At 40.6% G+C, this 20,305-nt stretch overlaps 2 protein-coding genes across 8 annotated transcripts in view; one reads left to right on the forward strand and one right to left on the reverse strand.

Annotated features, from left to right (window-relative positions):
* Window positions 1-10,470, forward strand: part of POGLUT2 (protein O-glucosyltransferase 2) — a 16,369-nt gene extending 5,899 nt beyond the window's left edge. For 2 of the 3 annotated variants that reach the window (XM_075137662.1, XM_075137651.1), the window contains exons 2-10: window positions 195-400; window positions 811-1,016; window positions 2,361-2,438; window positions 6,293-6,465; window positions 7,877-8,114; window positions 8,701-8,910; window positions 9,271-9,360; window positions 9,898-10,002; window positions 10,219-10,470. In XM_075137662.1, coding sequence (XP_074993763.1) covers window positions 195-400; window positions 811-1,016; window positions 2,361-2,438; window positions 6,293-6,465; window positions 7,877-8,114; window positions 8,701-8,910; window positions 9,271-9,360; window positions 9,898-10,002; window positions 10,219-10,236 — 1,324 coding nt within the window. In that variant the 3' untranslated portion in view covers window positions 10,237-10,470. The remainder of the gene's footprint in view (window positions 1-194; window positions 401-810; window positions 1,017-2,360; window positions 2,439-6,292; window positions 6,466-7,876; window positions 8,115-8,700; window positions 8,911-9,270; window positions 9,361-9,897; window positions 10,003-10,218) is intronic. The other variant, XM_075137671.1, reaches the window with a different exon arrangement.
* Window positions 10,471-12,664: 2,194 nt separating this feature from the next.
* TEX30 (testis expressed 30) lies at window positions 12,665-19,552 on the reverse strand. Of its 5 annotated transcripts, XM_075137704.1 has the most exons (6): window positions 19,439-19,471; window positions 18,503-18,695; window positions 17,323-17,553; window positions 15,777-15,828; window positions 14,063-14,268; window positions 12,665-12,891 (listed from the first exon to the last, which is right to left on the reverse strand). In XM_075137704.1, the coding sequence occupies exons 3-6, from the start codon at window positions 17,443-17,445 to the stop codon at window positions 12,718-12,720; spliced, it is 555 nt and encodes a 184-aa protein (XP_074993805.1). In that variant the 5' UTR covers window positions 17,446-17,553; window positions 18,503-18,695; window positions 19,439-19,471; the 3' UTR covers window positions 12,665-12,717. The 5 variants fall into 5 exon arrangements, with proteins under 5 accessions (XP_074993805.1, XP_074993788.1, XP_074993819.1 ...); XM_075137687.1 differs by lacking the exon at window positions 18,503-18,695 and having other exon boundaries at window positions 19,439-19,552; XM_075137718.1 differs by lacking the exon at window positions 18,503-18,695 and having other exon boundaries at window positions 17,323-17,495; window positions 19,439-19,502.
* Between the last annotated feature and the right edge of the window lie 753 nt (window positions 19,553-20,305).

Genomic DNA, 20,305 nt, shown 5'->3' on the forward strand with positions numbered 1-20,305 from the left:
GATGTTTTAGGTAGCCTAACAAGTTCTCTTCGGAAAAATCATGCCTTGCTTGCGAATGTCAGGATGTGCTCATAAAGACCTAGCGTGGCTCAGTGAAGTCACTGGAAATCTGTCAATTTGAAAAGGAATGGATAGACTAAGAAAGCTGTTGTGTGTTTCCTTTTTCATTAAGCTCCCACTTATTCTCTGGGTAGGTTCACTTCATCACCAGGTGAAAATGCATTCCAGGTGAAGATCACTGCTCCTGATGAACAGTTCACTCGGGTTGGCGTGCAAGTATTAGACAGGAAAGATGGTTCCTTCCTTGTAAGATACAGGATGTATGCAAGCTACAAAAACCTGAAGATAGAAGTCAAAACTGGAGATAAACATGTCGCAAAGTCTCCATATATTTTAAAAGGTAAGAAGCGGCACTACACACAGATTTCTTATCATGGCTTTTTCTCACAAACTGTGTCCCAGAATGTCCTCTAGGATGGGATTCTGCAGAACCTCATTATTTCTCCAGACTGTCAAATCCCATTGGAATTATGGATTCATTGTAAGTGTCCTGTGCATACTATTCAGAATAATGAAAAGAAACAAATGCTGTGAATCTGTTGCCTGGCAAATACATGTAGAGGGCTCACACAGAAGCTGATGTAGCTTGGCATGACTCCATTGGAGTAAAAAAGAGTTCAAACATCCGTTTAGAGTTGCTGAAGGTTTGGCCCTAAGCAATGAATACTCATTGCCTGATCCTCTTTTGTGATCTCAACAGCTCAATAGCGTGACTTTTTAAAAATAAAATAATAATTTTGTTCCTGATAGGACCTATTTACCATGAAAACTGCGACTGCCCTCAGGAGGAAAGCAGTGCATGGCTGGAAGAGATGAACTGCCCTCAAATCATTCCACAGATTCAAAGAGACCTAGCAAATTTTCCCACTGTTGATCCAGATAAGATTGCAAAAGAAATTCCACAGAGGTTTGGACAAAGACAGAGTTTGTGTCATTACACCATCAAAGATAACGAGGTATGGAATGGGTTGATCTGAAGTCCATGCGGGGATTTGGTGGCAAGTCATACAACTAGGCAGTTTTGGCTGTTCCCAGTTGAAAGGCTTCTTGTAGTCTGTTCTTTAAGAAACTTCCTTTGCTTGCTTCTCCGTCCTTGAATACTTTGCACTTTGTATATGAGCTCAACAATATCTGTCCTTCTTTGTAAAGTGCTTTTTGTCCACGTTACAGCTTAAGGAACTGAAGCACAGTGAAGGCAAATTACTTTCCAAGCAATCAACACGAGTACTGGGCACAGACCCAAGTCTCCTAAATGCTAATTCAGTTTCCTGTTCTCTGAGTAATGTTGCTGTGGAGTGTCACGGTCATCTAATTTGACATGCATCAGTAAATTACGTTGTGCATAATTCTGAGGTGAAGAAATACCACTTTTAGCTCCACTGAGCATCAGAGCTACAATTCTTTTTAACAAAACTGTACTGACTTCAGTAGAGTTTCATATGGAAATGAGAACAATGGAACACAACAGAAACAGGCAACCAGTTTCTGTTTCCATGAGACAGACCTAAAACATCTGCAAAAGCAAGCAAAGCTTGTCCTGGGTTTTCTTGATCACTTTTTTGTGATGAGTTAGAGAGATGAGATTTCTAAAGCTTCCCAGCTGATTCATAAATCTATACAGCCATACAATCTGTCTGACTGTCCTGGTTTCGGCTGGGATAGAGTTAATTTTCTTCCTAGTAGCTGGTATAGTGCTGTGTTTTGGATTTAGTATGAGAAGAATGTTGATAACACACTGATGTTTTAGTTGTTGCTAAGTAGTGCTTATACTAAGTCAAGGACTTCTCAGCTTCCCATGCTCTGCCAGGTTCACAAGAAGCTGGGAGGGAGCATAGCCAGGACAGCTGACCCAACTGGCCAATGGGGTATTCCATACCATATGACGTCATGCTCAGTATATAAACTGGGGGGGTTGGTTGAGGGGGAGCAATCGCTGCTCGGGGACTGGCTGGGCATCGGTCGGTGTGTGATGAGCAACTGCATTGTGCATCGCTTAGTTTGTATATTCTATTATTATTATTATTATTATTATTATTATTATTGTTTTCCCTCCCTTTTATGTTTTATTAAACTGTCTTTATCTCAATGCACGAATTTTACTTTTTTTCGATTCTCTTCCCCATCCCACTGGGCGGGGGGAGTGAGCGAGCGGCTGTGTAGTGTTTGGCTGCCTGCTGGGTTGAACCACAACACTGACTAGTGATTAAAAGATCTGATAAGTGATTAAAAGAGCTCTAAATTGTGCCAGCTGTTCTCTGAAATGAAAACACCAGACCAATAAAACCTTTGTTTATTTTCAGGTTTATATAAAGACGTATGGGGAACATGTTGGCTTCAGAATTTTCATGGATGCCATACTGCTTTCTTTGACAAGAAAAGTGAGTACATCTGTACAGTCATTTATTCTATATGTCCTAATTTATAGAAGCCTGGGTTTAACAAAAATACTCAGCGTATTTGTGGCTATTTCTGTTAAAAAGCCCTTCTTGTTCTTTGATTAATAATGGAAAGGTCAGATGGATTTTCCTTGTTTGAAGTTGGCATGTTCTAGAATGCTGTCTGATCAGTGTATGGAGTATCACAAATGTTAATTGAATAGCAGGCTTTTATGGCAGAGTTTGATAGATTTGGACAGTCTGGGGTTGTTTTTTTTTTTTTCCTATAGACTAAATAAATCATTCTGTAGCATCTAATAGAGAATTCTGTAGTCTGCTAGTACATTTTACTGGATGACTAAAAAAATAGGGAATGTATATCATTCTCCATATGTTAAAAACAAGTCAGGAAGAGTTGAGAAAGAGCACCAAAAGCCCAGCAGGTGGCATGTGGGGAATCTCCCTCAATGTACAAGCAAAAAGCACCATGCAGACTCTTTCCTAGGGAAACTCTGGGAAAAAACTGACATTATGTACATAGTGACAGAATATAGCAGGGCTGAAGTTTCAGCACACACAAATATGTGATTATTACATAAGGAGAGTAGTAAGAGAAATACGAAGATATCTGAGTTAGTATCTATTTTTGACTGTAAAAAGACAAAGCACTTTGTCTTTTAAAAAGGAGAGAAAGAAGAGAGAGGAGCTATTGAAGGATGGAGTTGTTCACCTAAAAAAAATTCCTTAAAAATCTAACAAAAAATAAACACATTATTTATAAGCAGCTGAAAGATAAGGTAATTGGTATGAAACAACATGGATTTATCATAAAAAATAAGTCATAACTATATAATTTCTTTATATAACAAGTTAATAGGCTTCCTGTATGGATGTCAAGTATCTTAATTTTAGTTAGGCTTTTGAGGGTAAGTCTCACAAGTTTCTCATAAACAAGACAGGAAAACTTTGCCTAGAAGAAACTACTGTAACCTGCTTGGAAAGCCTTACTTAAATAATAGTTGCCGATGTTTCCAGAGAGGCAAAAGGTGTCACAAATGTATCCTTCAGTGATTTGTCCTAGGTTCAGTCCCGTTTAATAACTTAGTTATATTTTGACTGAATGGTGGACTAGAGAATATGTTTATTGAATTTGCAGATAACAAAAATGAAAGAACCTGCAAGCACCTCACGGTACAGCACCATAATTAAAAATTTTCTTAACAAGTAAGAGAAATTGTATGGAAAAATGGATAAAATAAAGTGACAAGGGCAGGTTACTACACAAAGGCTGGATAAGTTGTATAGTTATGACACCTATTTAAAATAGGGAGTGAGTGGTTATTTTCTGCAGAAAAGTGTGGAGGTTACAGTATCACAAATTTAACATGAGTCAACAGTGGCATGCTGTTGCGAAAAGCTAAACACAACATTAACAGAACAAACGTGAAAGAAATATAAAGTATTTCCACTATACTCAGGATTAGTAATGGATCAGTTATGGTACTGTGTCTGCCTTTGAGTGTCATGCTTCAAGACAGATTGTTCAATTACTGACATTGCACAGGAAAGTGGTAAGAATGACTAGACATATAAATGAAGATTCATTTAAGTGGGGATAGTTTCATCTAACAGTGTCTAAGGGAAGACATAAATGTAGCCTTTAATTACCTAAAAGATTGCTCTACGGAAGATGGAAGTAAGCTGTTCTTGGTGTCAGTAGTGTTGGCCAAGAAATAATGGAATTAAATTGCATCAAAGGTATTTAGGCTAAATGTAGGAAAAGATTTGCTAACTCCAAAGACGGACCTGTTTACAGGTCTAGAAAACACAATTTGTCTCATCCCCATTAAATACTTCAGGAATTTCTATTAAGACAGTGTCACTGAAACACTAGATCTATTGGGTTGGAGAAGAAGATTTAACCTGTTGAATTATTCTGCCATTGAGGATGTAGATAAAATATAATTTGTAGCTTTTCTGTGTGCATTACAACCATTAGATGGCACTGTACTAATAAAGTTTAGTGCTGAAGATTAGAACGTGTAGCCAAACCCCCTTTGAAATGAAGGTACACAATAAAACCTTTTCTGCCAGTCTGTATACTGAAGACAAAAAGTACCGCTTTGGGTCTCTGTCTGTAGAATTTCTGGATGTCTTTGCCAAAGGTTTTCCCATGTCATCAAGTTAGAGAAGAATATCTTCAATCATTTAGGAGGGTGTTTGATATTTGGCAAAATTATTAATTTCTATCTCTGTCCATAAAGATAAATTAAATCAGAAATTTAATGAAACTTATATGGGCCACAGAAGAATCCGGAAGTGTTAGCCTCTGACCAGCAATTCTGATTTGAAGAATAAAGGGGTTTGAGAGGAGAAATGCCTTGATGCATATATATGATGAGGAGTCAGCAATATGTTTAAACTCTATTTTTACGTGTATATGTGTATTTTAATTTGGGAATTATTGACATTCATAATTTTTCTTTCTTCAGAGAAGATATTTTCTTGTGATATTAAGATAGTTGATGATAACACTTGAACAAAACATCCTAATCACACACATACAATCATGATCTCTAAATTATCTGTTAGTAGTCGGGACAGAGATCTTGGCGTTATTCCAACAGTTTTCCAAAAATGCCAGTATAATAATCAGATGTTCGTAATAGTCAAATACCCAATTAAGACTTATAAGGAGGGAGGAAAAACACAAAAGAAAAGAAGATTATGTCACAGTATAAAACCTATGACATGCCTATCTTGTGAAAACGGTGCGGTTCTCATTTCACTTTCTCAAAAAGAACTACACAGCAAGAAGGCTGTTCGGGCATGCAAAGACAAGCTAATTTGACTAGGATTCTTTTGCTTTGAAAGAGGCAACTGAGGGGGATGTAGTGGAGATTCATATTTTAAAAAAATTAATGTCATGAAGAGGGTGAACTAAGAACAGATACGGCATCAGTTCTGCACTGACATTATACATGCCTTCAGGGTTCTGTAAAACTCAATCATATGTCGTCTTCAGCCTTCTGCTCTCCAAATGGAAGTGCCCCATCATTTTCAGTTTCTCCTCACAAGGCAGCTGGTCCATCCCTATCATAGTAGCTGCCTTTCTTTGTACCTTCTCTTCCTTCGTTTGCAAATGACAGAACCACGCACAATGCTCAATATGGGGGTGCATCAAAGTTTCATATAGCAGCAAAATTATGCCCTCTGTCCTGTTGTTACAACATTTCCTGGCCATTGCTTGCTTTTTCGCTGCGATGGTGATTTCAGGTATGGTTCCGTATGAGTGAGGATGTTACACTTGATAATTAACGACAGCGCTGACTAAATGTGGTCTTCCTGTCATGGCTGTTCATTTCTGTTACTTCTGTTGGATTTAGTCATTGTGCCGACACAGGGCAAATCAGTTCAGTGATGTGACAGAAAACTAATTTACTACCCAACAGCAATTTTCCATACAGTCAACAAGGTGGTTCAACTTACCTTGGAACTACACGATTGCTTACTAGATCCCAGTGCTAGCCTGGGATTTGTGTGGCCAATCATGTAAAGTATAACAAGAACCATCCTCTAAACTGGGGTATTCGTATCCCTTTAAAAAAAAAGAGAGAGCATTTATGTGACTTTGTGCAAATCTTTAAAAAAAAAAAAATTATCTTGCAGGCTTTACTCTGTGGTCTCAGTACTTTTAACATGTTTCTACACTTTAACGATTTCTTACAGGTACCTTAAGTATATTAGAGACCTGGCTATTTTTCCTCTTAGTGAGGTTGTTTTCAAAATGCAAGATGCCAGCAGAAGAATACTGCTTTGTATTAAAATGCATTTGTGCCTACTTTGCTTCTGTTTAGGTGAAAATGCCAGATGTAGAATTTTTTGTTAATCTGGGGGACTGGCCTCTGGAGAAAAAGAAGTCCCCACAGAACCTGCACCCCATCTTCTCATGGTGTGGGTCCATTGAGTCAAAAGACATTGTCATGCCAACATATGACTTAACAGACTCAGTTTTGGAGACTATGGGACGGTAAGAAATTGCTTAAAATTTTCACAAAATTCACAGCGAATGATCTTCCAAAAAGATATTTGTATTAACAGTGTATTAATTGTTTTACTCTTTATTTATTCATTGAGACATTGGCACCTGGTAGGTAGGCAGTAACTGCGTAATCAGTATCTTAACATTAACCACGTTATGTATTATATAACATAAATGACATATATTAAAATACTTCACTGTTTTGTTTACAAAAATCAAAATTAATCTAAACATGGTCAAGTCACTGAACGCAGCACTTAGAGGGAATGGTTCGAGGGTAGGTATTTTGTTTGTTTGCTTTGTTTCTCCCCCATGAACATGTTGACAACTGGCCAGGTCTCTCTTTTCCTGATTTTCCTAGAATCTTTTTTCTGTACCCTTTAAAGCCCTGCGTGGCCAGAATTCTCAACCTGGGACCTACCATCTCCCACTTGGGCTACTGATCATAACTGGCCTTCGTAACTGCTCTGTCGCTGACTTGAAACACTACAAAGCCAGCTTCTAAGAGATCTTTGTTATCCACTTTGATAGAATGATAGAATCATTAAGGTTGGAAAAGACCTCTAAGATCATCAAGTCCAACTGTCAACCCAACACCACCATGCCCACTACACCATGTCCCTAAGTGCCTCATCTACACGTCTTCTAAATACCTCCAGGGATGGCGTCTCATCCGCTTCCCTGGGCAGCCTGTTCCAAGGCCTGACCACTCTTTCAGTAAAGAAATTTTTCCTAATGTCCAATCTAAACCTCCCTGGGTGCAACTTGAGGCCATTGCATGACTATGTGCTGCTTTATTTTCCCCATTTAAATTAGCTAGAGCGACACGTTCAGTGTATCTCATCCGATCTGATGGTAAACACTGCAGGCGTTACTACTTTGAACTTGTTTATCATTTCACTGCATTCAGTTCAGGTTTCTTGTCTTTATTATCACGACTTTTCCTAAATTTGCTCCCTCCAGCCCCCCCAGTTTATGTGTTTTAATTTAGCAAAAGAAGTGAAATGTGTTGTGTTAAGCTAGTTACATAAAAACCTTGCTTTGGACTATCATGACTGCCTCATCACCATTATCAGCTGTTGCATTACCCTGTATCCCCTTCATCTGTCTGGCAACCATATCCACGTTTAGCCGCTTTTTTCCATGACAACTGACAGGTACTCTTTCCACACGCCACGTTGTCATTGAACTGATGCTGTCTTGCCACAGGCCTGTGAACTCGACATTCCGTATCTATTTTTATTGGTGCAAAAATACTGATACAATACACATACGGGTGTGCTCATGACTTACCTTCATCCTTGGTATTTCCCTATTGGTACTGTAAACTCTTTCAAGTAATTGCACTTAAAAAAAATTCCAGTAGGCTTCGCTATTAAATCACTTCTTTCTCCTCCAGAGTCAGTCTGGATATGATGTCAGTTCAAGCAAATACTGGCCCATCATGGGAAGACAAGAATACCACAGCATTCTGGAGAGGACGTGACAGCCGCAAAGAGAGGCTTGAACTTGTAAAACTGAGCAGAAAATACCCAGAGATCATAGACGCTGCTTTCACAAACTTTTTTTTTTTTAAACATGATGAAAGCCTCTATGGCCCCATAGTTAAGCACATTTCATTTTTTGATTTTTTTAAGGTAAGCCACTAACCATTTTTCATAGAACTACGTTCTCAGTGTTTCCCATGATCAAATAACTTTGTACGTATTATTGACAATAAAGTGATTTTTAGTTTTTCAGCACAACACCAATAACAAGCATGAACAGGCATCCCTCCAGTGGGATCAACTGCTATGTAGCTCTTATGCTGAGGATAATAATGTTTGATTTACATCTAAAGGTTCTGTAGAACCTTGTGTCATCTATGTAACTCCAAGTTCCTTTTTATTTCTTTTTCCTGATTCAGCAATCGGGACTACTAACATAACTAACATAGTGAGAAAATCAGTGGATGAAGTGGCACATCTACCCTCACATCCGAGGATGAGCGTTTAAGAATTTCCGGAGAACTTAGTTCATGAAGAGGGCATCTCTGTGTACCCTGCACTGTGATGAATTCCAAACTAAATAATAAAAGCTACTTAAACATTGATGCTTGCCTAGCCAATCCTACATTTCTCAATATTGGCAAGTCAGTAATACCAGTGCCCTCACAACAATATAACCTAAGCAAGCTACTTGGATCTTCTGTTTGTTAATAACTTATGGTCATTTTCTTTCCAGTATAAATACCAAATTAATATTGATGGCACAGTGGCAGCATACAGATTGCCTTATCTACTAGCAGGAAACAGTGTGGTGCTAAAGCAAGACTCCATCTACTATGAGCATTTTTATAATGAGCTGCAGCCATGGAAACATTTTATTCCATTTAAAAGTGACCTGAGTGATCTACTAGAAAAACTACAGTGGGCAAAAGAGCATGATGAAGAGGTAAATATACATTTAGAAGTACTCGGCAATGTTTCTAGACAAAATAGAGAGAGCAAAAAGTGCACTTCTTTAAAACAAAAAAATCTGTTAGAAGGACTTGAAATTATTATCATCAACTTTACAAATACGAAAAACACTTTTTAAAAAATACATAATAACGCCCTTAATTTGAAATTAAATTGAACTTTGGAAAAACTAGGAGTATTTTCATAAGAATGCCTTACTTTTAAAATTAAGAATGCTTAAATAAAAACAAATAAGTTATCCTAAACTGTCAACACTATACTTAACTCCAGACTCAATACTGAAATAACTACTATTTTTGGAGAATTTTAAAAAAACTTTTATTTTCTTTGACAGGCAAAAAATATTGCAAAATCTGGACAAGAATTTGCGAGAAACAATCTCATGGGAGATCACATTTTTTGTTACTATTTCAAACTTTTCCAGGTTAGTATATTTTTAATGGCTACTACCACAAAAATAGAAATCCCACAGAAAGAATTCAGGGCAACGGAGCTGCTGGAAATCGGCCAGTTCAGTACTCGAAGCCACAAAGCAAGCAGCAGCAGTTAAGAACTTCAGTTGGTTTACAAGCATTGCATGCAGTTATCTCCTATGAAACCCCTAAGACTAGGCTGGCGGTTTGAGAGAAGCAATCGGATCCCATAAATCTTGATCTAATCTGCAAGAATATGTTGCCCACAATGATCACAGAATTCCACATCAGACGCACGCCCTGTGAACCACAGCTGAAAATATCTGTGCATTAGCACCGAGATACCGAAACTCCAGTGAGGCAGCCGAAGGGGCTCCTGTCTGCAGTGAAGTATCCGCTTACCCTGTCTGCGACGCAGTATGGAGTAACAGATTGTGTAGCCCCAGAGCTTTTGCAGAATGACTCCGCTGAGTTGGTGCAGTATTTACAACCAGATGTACAATCTAACAAGTTTATGAATTAACAATACCTTCCTTTTTTAAAACTAGGAATATGCCAGCTTGCAAGTGAGTGAGCCAAAAATCAGAGATGGGATGGAGAAAGTGCAGCAGCCTGATGATGACCTTTTTCCATGTACTTGCCACAGAAAAAAGGTACAGTACATACACCATTAAACATAAAGCGCTGGATGTCTTCAGTTCATATTCAAACAAATTGGAACAGCCATGGCTTAATAGCCTATGGTACCAGTTACCAGACCATTAAAGCCTATCGAACTTAGAAACATTTCTTAATGTATTTGCAGGACTAGACAGTTAAAAAATGAGTTTCCAATTAACTGAAAAATGTTTCTTCTTTCTTAACTACAGGCCAAAGATGAACTCTAACAGAAAGAAATAAAATAATTTTTTTAATATTTACCTACATTCAGAATGCTGCCTTAAGGAAAGAAGAAAAATTTGGATTAAAATGCCAATGGATAATGTCAATGGATATTATGAAGTTTACTGTATCATGATCTACATATGGAAGAAAAGCAAGCACCCCTATTTCCTTTTTATCATGCAGTAGTTGCAGAGCCTTGTTCAAAAACATTTTTATAATTTTTTTTTAAATAAAAACCATGTTTGTATCAGTCATGTGTTACTGTCCTGAGATAGATACTTGGAAATGCCGATACTTTTTACTCATGCTCGTTCTACTGAGTCTATTCACAACTGTGTTTTGCAAAAAAGGGCAGATAAGAATTGTAAATCTACTCCCCCACCTCATGTAGCTATCCAAAGTCATCTTTTCCAGACCATAACTTTGTTCCTTCTGAGAGAATCAGTATTCTCAAAGACAATGATGTGGGGTTTATAATGTATCTTTTTAACCTGAAGGAAAAACACAGTGCTATTGGACACTTAAAACTTTTATCTAATATTCCTAAAGTTCCATATGATTTTTCACAGATGCTTTGTCTGTGAAACTCAGTCTCTTTGGCAATATGAAAAAAATTAAGTAGCATTGAGCAGTGACTGCTGAAACTAAAATGATCATTGTTTCAACAGTCTAGTCTATTTTTAAAATACTTCCTGATACTAAGTAATTCAACTGTTACTTTCTGAGCATATCAACATAATCTGAAAATGATCCACCATACGTGGATTTAAAGTCAAGTCTAAATTCATCAAATTCTAAACTTGACACATATGTTTCCAGCCAGTCAATTTAAAAGCCACATGTTCTTTGCAAACATTTAGATGTGTGCTGCACTTATTGAACAACATTACTGCTGGGAGATCAGCATTCTTGAGGCGTCTTGTGAGAAACAATGGAAGAATATTGTATCTGATTTTTAACTTCCACCTGCCTATTATTTTTACTATAGTAAAAGCAAGCCTAAGGAATAGTTTGTTTGCTCATGTGGTAAACAATATATGTTGTAATTTAACTATACTAACCCAGAGTCTTAAATAGATCCTTTATAGAATACAGCACCAAAATAAAGCTATCCGATCTAGCCACCTGACCAAAACATCATAGAAATCCTCTCCGCACACCAGGACTGACTCAGCATACATTTCAGCAGCCCTGCGCTGTTGCACACAACAGCTCCTCCCAGGAACACCCTCTAGGCTAAAGCTGCCTGTTCACCTTCAACTGGTCGCACTGCCGCAGCAAGCTGCAAGCCATAAGACGTGGAACGACCAGAGCAGGTTTTGGGCAACTCTTGGCAGTAGAGATGAGACCACCCTCTCAGGAGACAAAACCAAGATGCTTTTCTCAGGACCAACCAGACATTTAATCTCAGGGGTCATCATTCAGCTGATACTTGCTGATGACTTGGCTGAAAGCAATTAATACATTGCTATAACCTTTGGTTATACCAACAAGCTTCTGATAGCCCATAATGGGGAAGCCTGCAGCTGCAAGCACACACGAAGTATTTCATCCACCCTGCAACGTCAGAGCTCAGTTGAAGACCCGAGTTGCCTTCTACCAACGGGTGATGAGGTCCAGCCCCCACCTGCCTCTTCTGAGCCCTCCTGACAGAAGCCTTGTGCAACATGCCGTAACTGCTTCCTCCTCCAGGAGTTCCTCCACATAAACAGTATAAACATAATTTGTCTTTTATCAGTTCTTACTTAATAATCTTCCATGCCCATCTCTCCAAAGGGCCTCTGCGACCAGTCCTTTACGCAAGGGAAGCTGCTGGAGGGTGACTTTTCAAAACTGACCCATGTTCTTTGCTCCTCATGCACAACCGTGCCTGCATTACCTCCTCCTCCTCCTCCCCACGCAGGCCGAGCATCTGGCTCCTTAGGGTAGTGACGCTGTACATGACGAGGGATTCCTCTACCTGCGTGACAGGTTTTGAAGCACGCTGGAGTGCCAGGATACGGCAGCAAGGCAGAGTAGTACAACACATGCTGGCCAGCCTCAGGGGCTATGCTCACAGAATTCTACAAATCAGTAGGTTTTAATTTCAAACAAGTACAGCATCAGTAACATACTCAGAAATGAAATGCATCTAAAGATTTGCTGTCAAAACAGATTCTTTCCAGTATATTACTTCAAATGTCAGTCAAAAGCATTTACTTGTTAATGCAGAGCACTAAGTGTTACATACAGTTATTTGCATAGAAACACAGAAAACAATGCTGCCACAGTACTAAATATTTGGTAAATTTTCTGTCCTTCCTTCAAAAAGTTCTTTATTGTTTTGCATAATTTTTTTTCATTCACACAAAAATGTTTTATTTGCATTTACACTTAGACCTCTGAAAAAACCTGTTTTAAAAAATATGTCTCTCAGAAATAACAAACTCTAATTTGCTGCATTTAGGAAAAACTAAATGAACATACTGCTTAAACACTGCAAATCATGTGTGCTCCAGTTGAATATTCTCTCCAAGCCACGAAACAACTTGTGCATTTATTTCTTCCATGACGTCGTCTGTTGTTCGTCCTTTGACTGCCATCCCATGGTTTGCTTTATCAATCCAATGGATCTTTTTAGGGGCTTTCATTTTGCTTACCACACCTTCTAGCAATTGCTGTGAAGAAAATAAGAATGAAAAAGTTAGAGAATCAGCTGCTACAAGCTGTGCAACTCATAGATGTCTCTTGCGTTGCCTGTGCAACACATAATAGGTAGCTCTTAAAAACAAAATGGATCTGCGTGCACATTAAAAACATGTTGATAGAAAAGATGTGATGATACTGTGCTCAGTAATGGAATTTGCTCAAAGGTTAGCCCTCACTCAAACACAGAACAGCAGAAAATTAGAACTTAAAAAACGGCAAAGGTCACAACCCTGTGCAGGCTCCTTCCCCATGAAGGGGGAAGGATGAAGCAATCCACTTTTACTGCCAGAGGGTAGTACTAGCAATAAAATGATAGAGCTTCTTACATCAGATTTGTCTACAGTGGCAGAGTAGCAATATAATTCCCTAGAGACTGGCTTTTGTTCTGTTCAACTTTCTCAGCAAAGAGATCTACGAACCAGCTCAGAAAGTCTTAAAGATTTCCCCATTAAGAGGGCACTCCAAGGATCTACTGGTCACTAGCCTGACTTATTGTGGTGACAACTCCTCACAAAAGCATTATGACTCCTTAGAAACTGTCCAAGCATGGAAAATGTCAATTGCACACAGTCCCAAATTCAAACTGAACTGTTCAAGAACAACAGATACCTATTTGCAAGAAAACAAGGCAGAAACCCACTGTATTCTGATCTCTGGACACCTCTTCTTCGTCTCTACAAAAATAATCGCTTTCTACCACAGAACCCTTTGCTAGAATTTGTCATGAAAATGTGATGAATGTGGACTGGTAGCACAGCACAGTGTTTATGTTTTGTGATCTGAAATGGTTAACAGAATAGCAAATAACTTGCTCCTTTCATAGGCCACTTTTAATTTGTACAATCTTATCCTATCAAAAAAGACAAAACATTTAAATTAGCAGTAGTTTAGTGGCCCAAAGATGAGTTTGCTAAAGTGGATGATCAAGAACGATCCAGAATTTTTAAGTGGCAAAAGAAAGCACCCCCAGGCTTCCTTATGTCCGATAAAGTTTCCTACCCAAGGCTTCCTTCAGAAGATATATATATTTAGAGAAGGCTGTTAATCAAAGTCACAGCTGTGTATACCAGTACAGACGTCACTCAGACTCACTCCTATTCCTCCACACTGCCCCTTCATAGGATTTACAAGGGTACTCACTTTTTCACACATCTCATCTGCTGATCCTGAGACAAACAGCACCGGACACCTGATAAATAACAAATCTTCATCCCGGAGCTTGGACTGAAGTTTTGGTCGATGCAATGGGTAAGATAAACATACTAGACCTTGAATGAAGTCATCATCCTCCTCCTGGCTAAGATGACGTATCACAGAGGCAGCAGCTCGTGAGCCCATGGAACGGCCTTTCTCCCATGTTAAAATAAAGGAAAAAAGTGTATCTGCTGTCACCTCATCTACATTCTGTTCGAGAAAACAGTTCCTAAAAACAACCCAACTGAGTGTATTTCGGCATACCAGTAATACAAGATGCTAGGGATGCTTTTATTCATCTACTCCATGAAAAATCTTAATCCTAGTTTCAACATTTTCTGCTAAAATATTTGTCTGGTTATATTATGTTTTCACATCCCCATTTAAAAAAAAGAAGGGAGAGGGGGAAGAAAAAGAAAAGATAAATGGAGAGGGATCCTTTGCAATACTGGAAGGAACAACAGCCCATCTTGGGGGCAGGAGGAAGAGAGGGACAGGTCCTATGCTCCAGGACCCTTGAAATTCCAGATAGCAATACTATTATCTTGTATCTTTTTTTTTATGCAACCTTAATCTGCTCAAACTAAACGCAAGTTTTATGTGCCTTACTCCCAAAACAAATCCAGCAAGTGTTTATGCATACCTCAAACTTAAACCTAAAAGTAAAAGTAGAAGGGGGAAAAAAAAAAATAATAAAGTGTGAACTTGCAGCATGAGGTCAGTCAGTAATAGCAAGGGGATATCAAAATATCTCCTCAACGAAGAGGCATATGAGCTGACAATGCTCTGTAATTGAGTGTTCAAGTGGCTGATTCCAGTGGGATTAATTTGCATCAGTGCAGATTTTGTTTCGCTTAGTCAGAGAACATTCAGGGTTTCCCGTAGCAAGTTATTCCTAATCACACCCATCTACTTCCCTTTTTCACACAATATAACTGATTTTCTACCTGCCACTAGATTTTATCTACCAAAACCTGCTTTGGCAAAAGGGTTTTACATTTACCAGTAACCGGAATTCTTCAAGACCCACAGTTAAAAAGCACACATGGATTATCAGGGAACTCATGCCCTGCCACTTACAAGCGACAAGGAAGTTTTCTCCCAAAGTACCCGGAAAACATGGCCTATTGCTCTTTCCTTCCTCCTTCTGGAGCAAGATCTGTGGCATCATGAGGAGGGGGGATAGGTCTAGACAGCCATGCTCCCAAGAGACCGCGGTGAAGGCTGGCTGTCCCCATTTGCGACCCGAGAAGCAGCGCTGCTCAAGCCAGCGGCGAGAGAGCCGAGCTGCACACCCGCCCCGCGCAGCCACCAGCTACAGGGCTGGCGGCATGGGCTTGGCACCTGCGCTCCCATGGCAGTCAGTGGACTGCTAATCAATTAATGAAGATGACAGAGCATTCAACTCTTTGTACAGGAGGCCCTCCCAGCAGACAGACGAATTGCCCTCCCTAGGCAATACGGACTAGTGGGAGTTTATTAACCTTGTTCCCAAGTTAGACAGTAAGCTTTTAGTGCCCACCTCAAACTGAAACCTGTCATCCACATCTGTTCACTCACTTCTTACCAAAGTGGGACAGGCTTAAAAAATGGAATAATTACAGATTGCTATCATTAGAGGCAGTATAAGAGAGAAGATTATAGGTAATAAAAACAATACCTGCAAGGAAGACACCCGAAAGTTTATAATCGTCAGAAAGCTTTAAGTATTCCTAAAAAAATAAAATAAAGAGAAACATTACAAGTCAGTATTCAGGCAGCTGAGAGGCGGGGATTTTTTTGTTTGTAGCTACTAAACACAAAATGGGAAACTCTTTCAGCACTGCAGATTAAACAAAGAACAGATACATACAAGTTGCTATCTTGTTTTTTCACACAAATGATTTCATAACATTTTGCAGTAACAACATAATAAACATAAGCAATTGCACATTAGTTCTCAGCAAGTCTAAAATTTCAGATGCCCTATCAAGTTACCAAAACATAAATGGTTACTGTGTATCAACTTAGTTCTAGTAACAGACCACAGGCACACTCTTAGTCCATCAAAAGGCAAAACAAGTTAGCAGTAAAGGCTGACGTCGCATATTGCCAATGAAAAGTTTAAGACACATCAGTTATGTCTAACAGAGAAGATAAAATTCAGCAATAAATTTTTCAGTTTTCAGGAGATAACTAATCAGATGCTATCTTAGCAGAGGCCTTTCAATTACCTTTACACAGCAGCATATTAATATAAACTAACAACATTATGCTTCTTCAAAAAACAAATGGAGAACAGATCCCCATTAAAGCTAGCAAAGTCTAACCTCAAATTAATGTACATATAATCACAATGACATCATACAAATTAATTCCTTAAGAACTGCACTTAGTTCCCTGATAAAAATGTCTGATGCTCAATACAAAGCGCTCAAGGTACCTTCCCATACACCAGTAAAAACAGCTAATCAGGAGAAAATTTCCACTCTTTCCTACACACTCCAGGAACAGGAAGATACTCTAAGCTGATACTATTATAACAAAAGGTTGCTCATTTTAACAAAATCTTAAATAATGTAGCAGCAGCAGAAAGAGATAAACACACACTTATAACAGCTCAAGCTGATTTGGAAATCAAAGACTATTTAGATTCTTAGGGCTCCCATATGCTACTCCTGATCTCTTTTGCTTCAACTCCTCCTGCCACCCAGAGTCCCCTACTCTTTCCCCAAAGTCTTGTTCTCCCAGCTGCCAACCCTCAGAGACCCACCACAATTCCCAGATCAGCTTCCTTCCTCTCAAAACCGCTCCCAAAGCTGTATCCCTTAATCCCATCACCAAGCCCTCCCAGAACTTGTTTCCTCCCAGAACTTGAAACCTCTTGTTTCCATCCTAAATACTTCATTTTTTCCAGCTGTTTTCCCACAAAACATCCTTCCTTTCTTCACATCCTTTTCTCAAGTTTTAATTTCTTTCCCTGAACTCAAACCCACGTATTTGCTGCAGCTGTTCTAGCTATTGCCTGTATAAAAATCGCTCCTGCTGTTTCTGCTCATGGGCACTGCTCCATTCAGCTAATGACCATTTTTAATTTTCCCATTGCTGCTTCACTAATAGCTGGTGGTAATTTAAGAAAGCCAGAACCAGACAGGATTTGTTGTGGTTTTTTTTAAATCCTGTGCACCCATGGACCTAAGCTTTGGCATAATTTGGTCACTTCTTACCACAACTGTTTTGAAGGCCTTAGTCCTATAAGCAATGTTAAGGCCTTTACAAGTAAACCGCAGGCACAGAACTCCATGGGATGCAAGATAGGCTGCCAAAGACACTAGGTGAGGGAAATTCATATCTCCTCCAGCTCCATGGGTAAGAATCACTCCATATGTTGATTTCTTCTCTGGGACAGAAAAGATAGCATCAAGATATTTGTTTCCAAAAGGTATTTTCACTTTAACCTAGAAATGAAACAAAAAACAATATAATTTTAAAAAAAAGAAGAAAGCATGTTCCCAGTCTACACATTATGGTGAAGAAAAATCGGACAATTAAGAAAGAAACCAAAATTGCAAATCCACTTTTATTTCTTCTATTTAAGAGTACTAAATAAGTAACTCTAACTCTGGCTCAAATATTTTCCATGCACTAACGGGCAAGTCACCTTATCACTCCACACCTTATTTTCTCCATTAGAAAATGAACCACCCCTAGCTTCAAAGGATGCTTCAAGGCATAATCTGAAATGCTTTCTACCTTCTTTACATATCTATATCTAGCTATTCCAGAGCTAACTGTCATAATTGACTTGACTATTAAGTCTTCCACAATAAGAAAAATTAACTCTTCTATAAGATTTAAAAATAAATAGGAAATATGAACTCTTCTATAATTAGAGTTTCCTGTAGTGGAAAAAATATTTTTATCTCTCATCTCTCACAGACGTTATTAAATAAAAGAATTAAGGACGCCTCTAAACATTTATTACAACCAAATTACTTTGGGTCTGTAGAGCCATATGGAGTATACAGGATTAAGAGAACTCCATGCTGGCAACAACTCTTTAATCCTGTAACTGTAGGATCCATGTACAAGCTTGATTACATAGAGAGAAGACTAAGAGTATTACGAAAAACAGACTTGCATACACTAGTTTTAGATATTACATGCGACTATAAGAAAAAACCCACAGGAATTACTTTTTTTCATTAAGAGTTCAATAACAAATATTGGCAGATGTCTCAAGATACATATTTCATTTATTTGTATAATTGATATTCTAAGACAAGCAAAGCACTTACTCTCTAACTAGCAGTCTAAACCACAGAAATATAAGACATGAAGACACAGCCCAGCAAGCATTTCCAAATTACATGTGGTAACCACTCAGTGGAGCGGCAGCCTGCTTACAGTCAAAGACTGAACTTTCCCCAAGGACAGGAGAGAGACAGCACAGGTTCAGACAAAGCCAGCTCCAGGCTGGCGGAGGGCCTCCAGTCGTGATAGACATCTGGAGGAGCTGAATGAGACACAAGACCAGCTGATGTTGAGATGAGTGGCAGGGGACTGGACAGCACATATGCCCCTGTACGTGCTGCAGCTTCTGAAAGCAAAAAAGAAAACAGCCCGGGGCTGGGATGAAACACTATTTCATGCCACCGCCGCCTCCCAAAGGCTCTCCCTGGCAGCGGTCCTACAGGAGCACTGCGCACAGGGAAGGAGGAGGTTGTCAGTGGCCTCACGGAGCTGCTACCTTGAGTCTCTGCCCACCCGAAATGGGTAGAGGACGCCAGACAGGGGACGGCAGTCAGACCTGTGGGACAGCCCGCAGCCACCCCTGTCTGTACAGAGGTGGGTAGGAGTCCGAACAGCCGGAGCTGCTCTTCCTGACTACCAGGCCGTTGCTCGGTGAGGACACCAGGCCAGGCCAGGCCAGGCGGGGCCCAGTTGGCCAGCAGCCATGTTTACACCTTCTCCCGGGAAGGCAGAGCGGCAGCGCACCCACCCCACCCCACCCCCCGTCCCCAGCTCCTCTGAGGAGAAGGGCAGCTGCCGCAGGACCTTATACAGCCGAAGGCAAAACAGCCGCTCAGGCCCCCGCGGGCGGTTGCTCTGCTTTCAGCCGCAGCTGCTGGGTCAGACCAAGCACCTTGCGGCCACCCCAGAGCAGCCCGGGGCCGCCCCGAGCGCCGGTGACCCCGCGGGGGCCTCGGGGCCTTGCCGAGGAGAGCAGCCCGCCTCTCGACCTGCGAGACAGCCTTAACCGCCGGCCTCCCCCACGGGTGAAGGGGCAGCTGATTTCGGCGGGCCCCGCGCCCGCAGGAGGGAGGACGACAGCGGCCATACCTCTGCCTGCCCGCTCATCTCGCTCCCGGCCCCCACCCGTGACGTCACGCGAATGACAGCCCTCCGCACCATCGCCGCCCCGCCACTTGAGAGGCCTTCCCGGGTGGGTGGCTACCGCGGTGCTTGATTGGCCCACAGGTGTGCAAAGCCCCGCCTCGAAGGGTGAGGGGCGGGGCTAGGCAGCGGGCCCGCGCAGGGGCTGAGGGGAGAGATAATGGCGGAGCGAGGTGCGGGTCCGCTCGGCCGGGGCGACTGTTGGCTGCAGGCGGGGGCTGCGCGGGAGGGAGTTTTGAAGGGGGATTGGGTTGAGGCGTTTGGGGAGGCGGCGGAAGGCGTCCCTGGACCAGGTCTGGAGAGAAACCGGGGCGCTTGGGGCACGTCCGGCGGGCCCTCGGTAACCGGGGGGTGTCGACGGTGCCCGAATTAGCGGGTTAGGTGGTTAAGTGCGCATCGTGTGGGCATCAGGCACCAGTAACTGCATTTTTTGAAAACTGTTGGTCTGTCAAGAAGAAACGTCTTAATAATCATAGTGACTAGAGAGAGAATTTGAAAAATGGTTGTTATTTAGTTGCTGAGTTAATTACGTCTGAGCTGTGCTGTTTGGAGAGCTCACGCCGCTCCCCGTAAATAGTTTTTATTCACCCACAAGTGGAAAATACCGACTGTTGGTGATAATTCAGAAGAAATAAAGACAATTGCTTAGCAGTTGCTTGGAAAATCAGGTTCTTGCTGACTTCAAGGAGTACGGATATGGTCCTTGCTATGAGTTGGGTGTCCAGAGCGACATCAGGTGATTTTTCCGGCAGCTGCCAGCACTCTGGATCCATGTGGCGTTCACAAACAGGAGAGGCAGACTACATGGGTAGC

Source organism: Calonectris borealis, chromosome 1 (assembly GCF_964195595.1).
Source record: "Calonectris borealis chromosome 1, bCalBor7.hap1.2, whole genome shotgun sequence".
In the NCBI taxonomy this organism is placed as follows: Eukaryota; Metazoa; Chordata; class Aves; order Procellariiformes; family Procellariidae; genus Calonectris; species Calonectris borealis.

What these genes read in the sequence shown, in the direction of transcription:
- TEX30 (XM_075137687.1), bottom strand. Translation starts at nt 19,510, where the DNA reads ATGGTGCGGAGGGCTGTCATTCGCGTGACGTCACGGGTGGGGGCCGGG. An exon ending in AGGCCTTCAAAACAGTTGTG is followed by an intron (nt 15,829 to 17,322) that starts GTAAGAAGTGAC and finishes TTATTTTTTTAG; the next exon opens with GAATACTTAAAGCTTTCTGA. An exon ending in TTCGGGTGTCTTCCTTGCAG is followed by an intron (nt 14,269 to 15,776) that starts GTATTGTTTTTA and finishes CATGGGAGAAAG; the next exon opens with GCCGTTCCATGGGCTCACGA.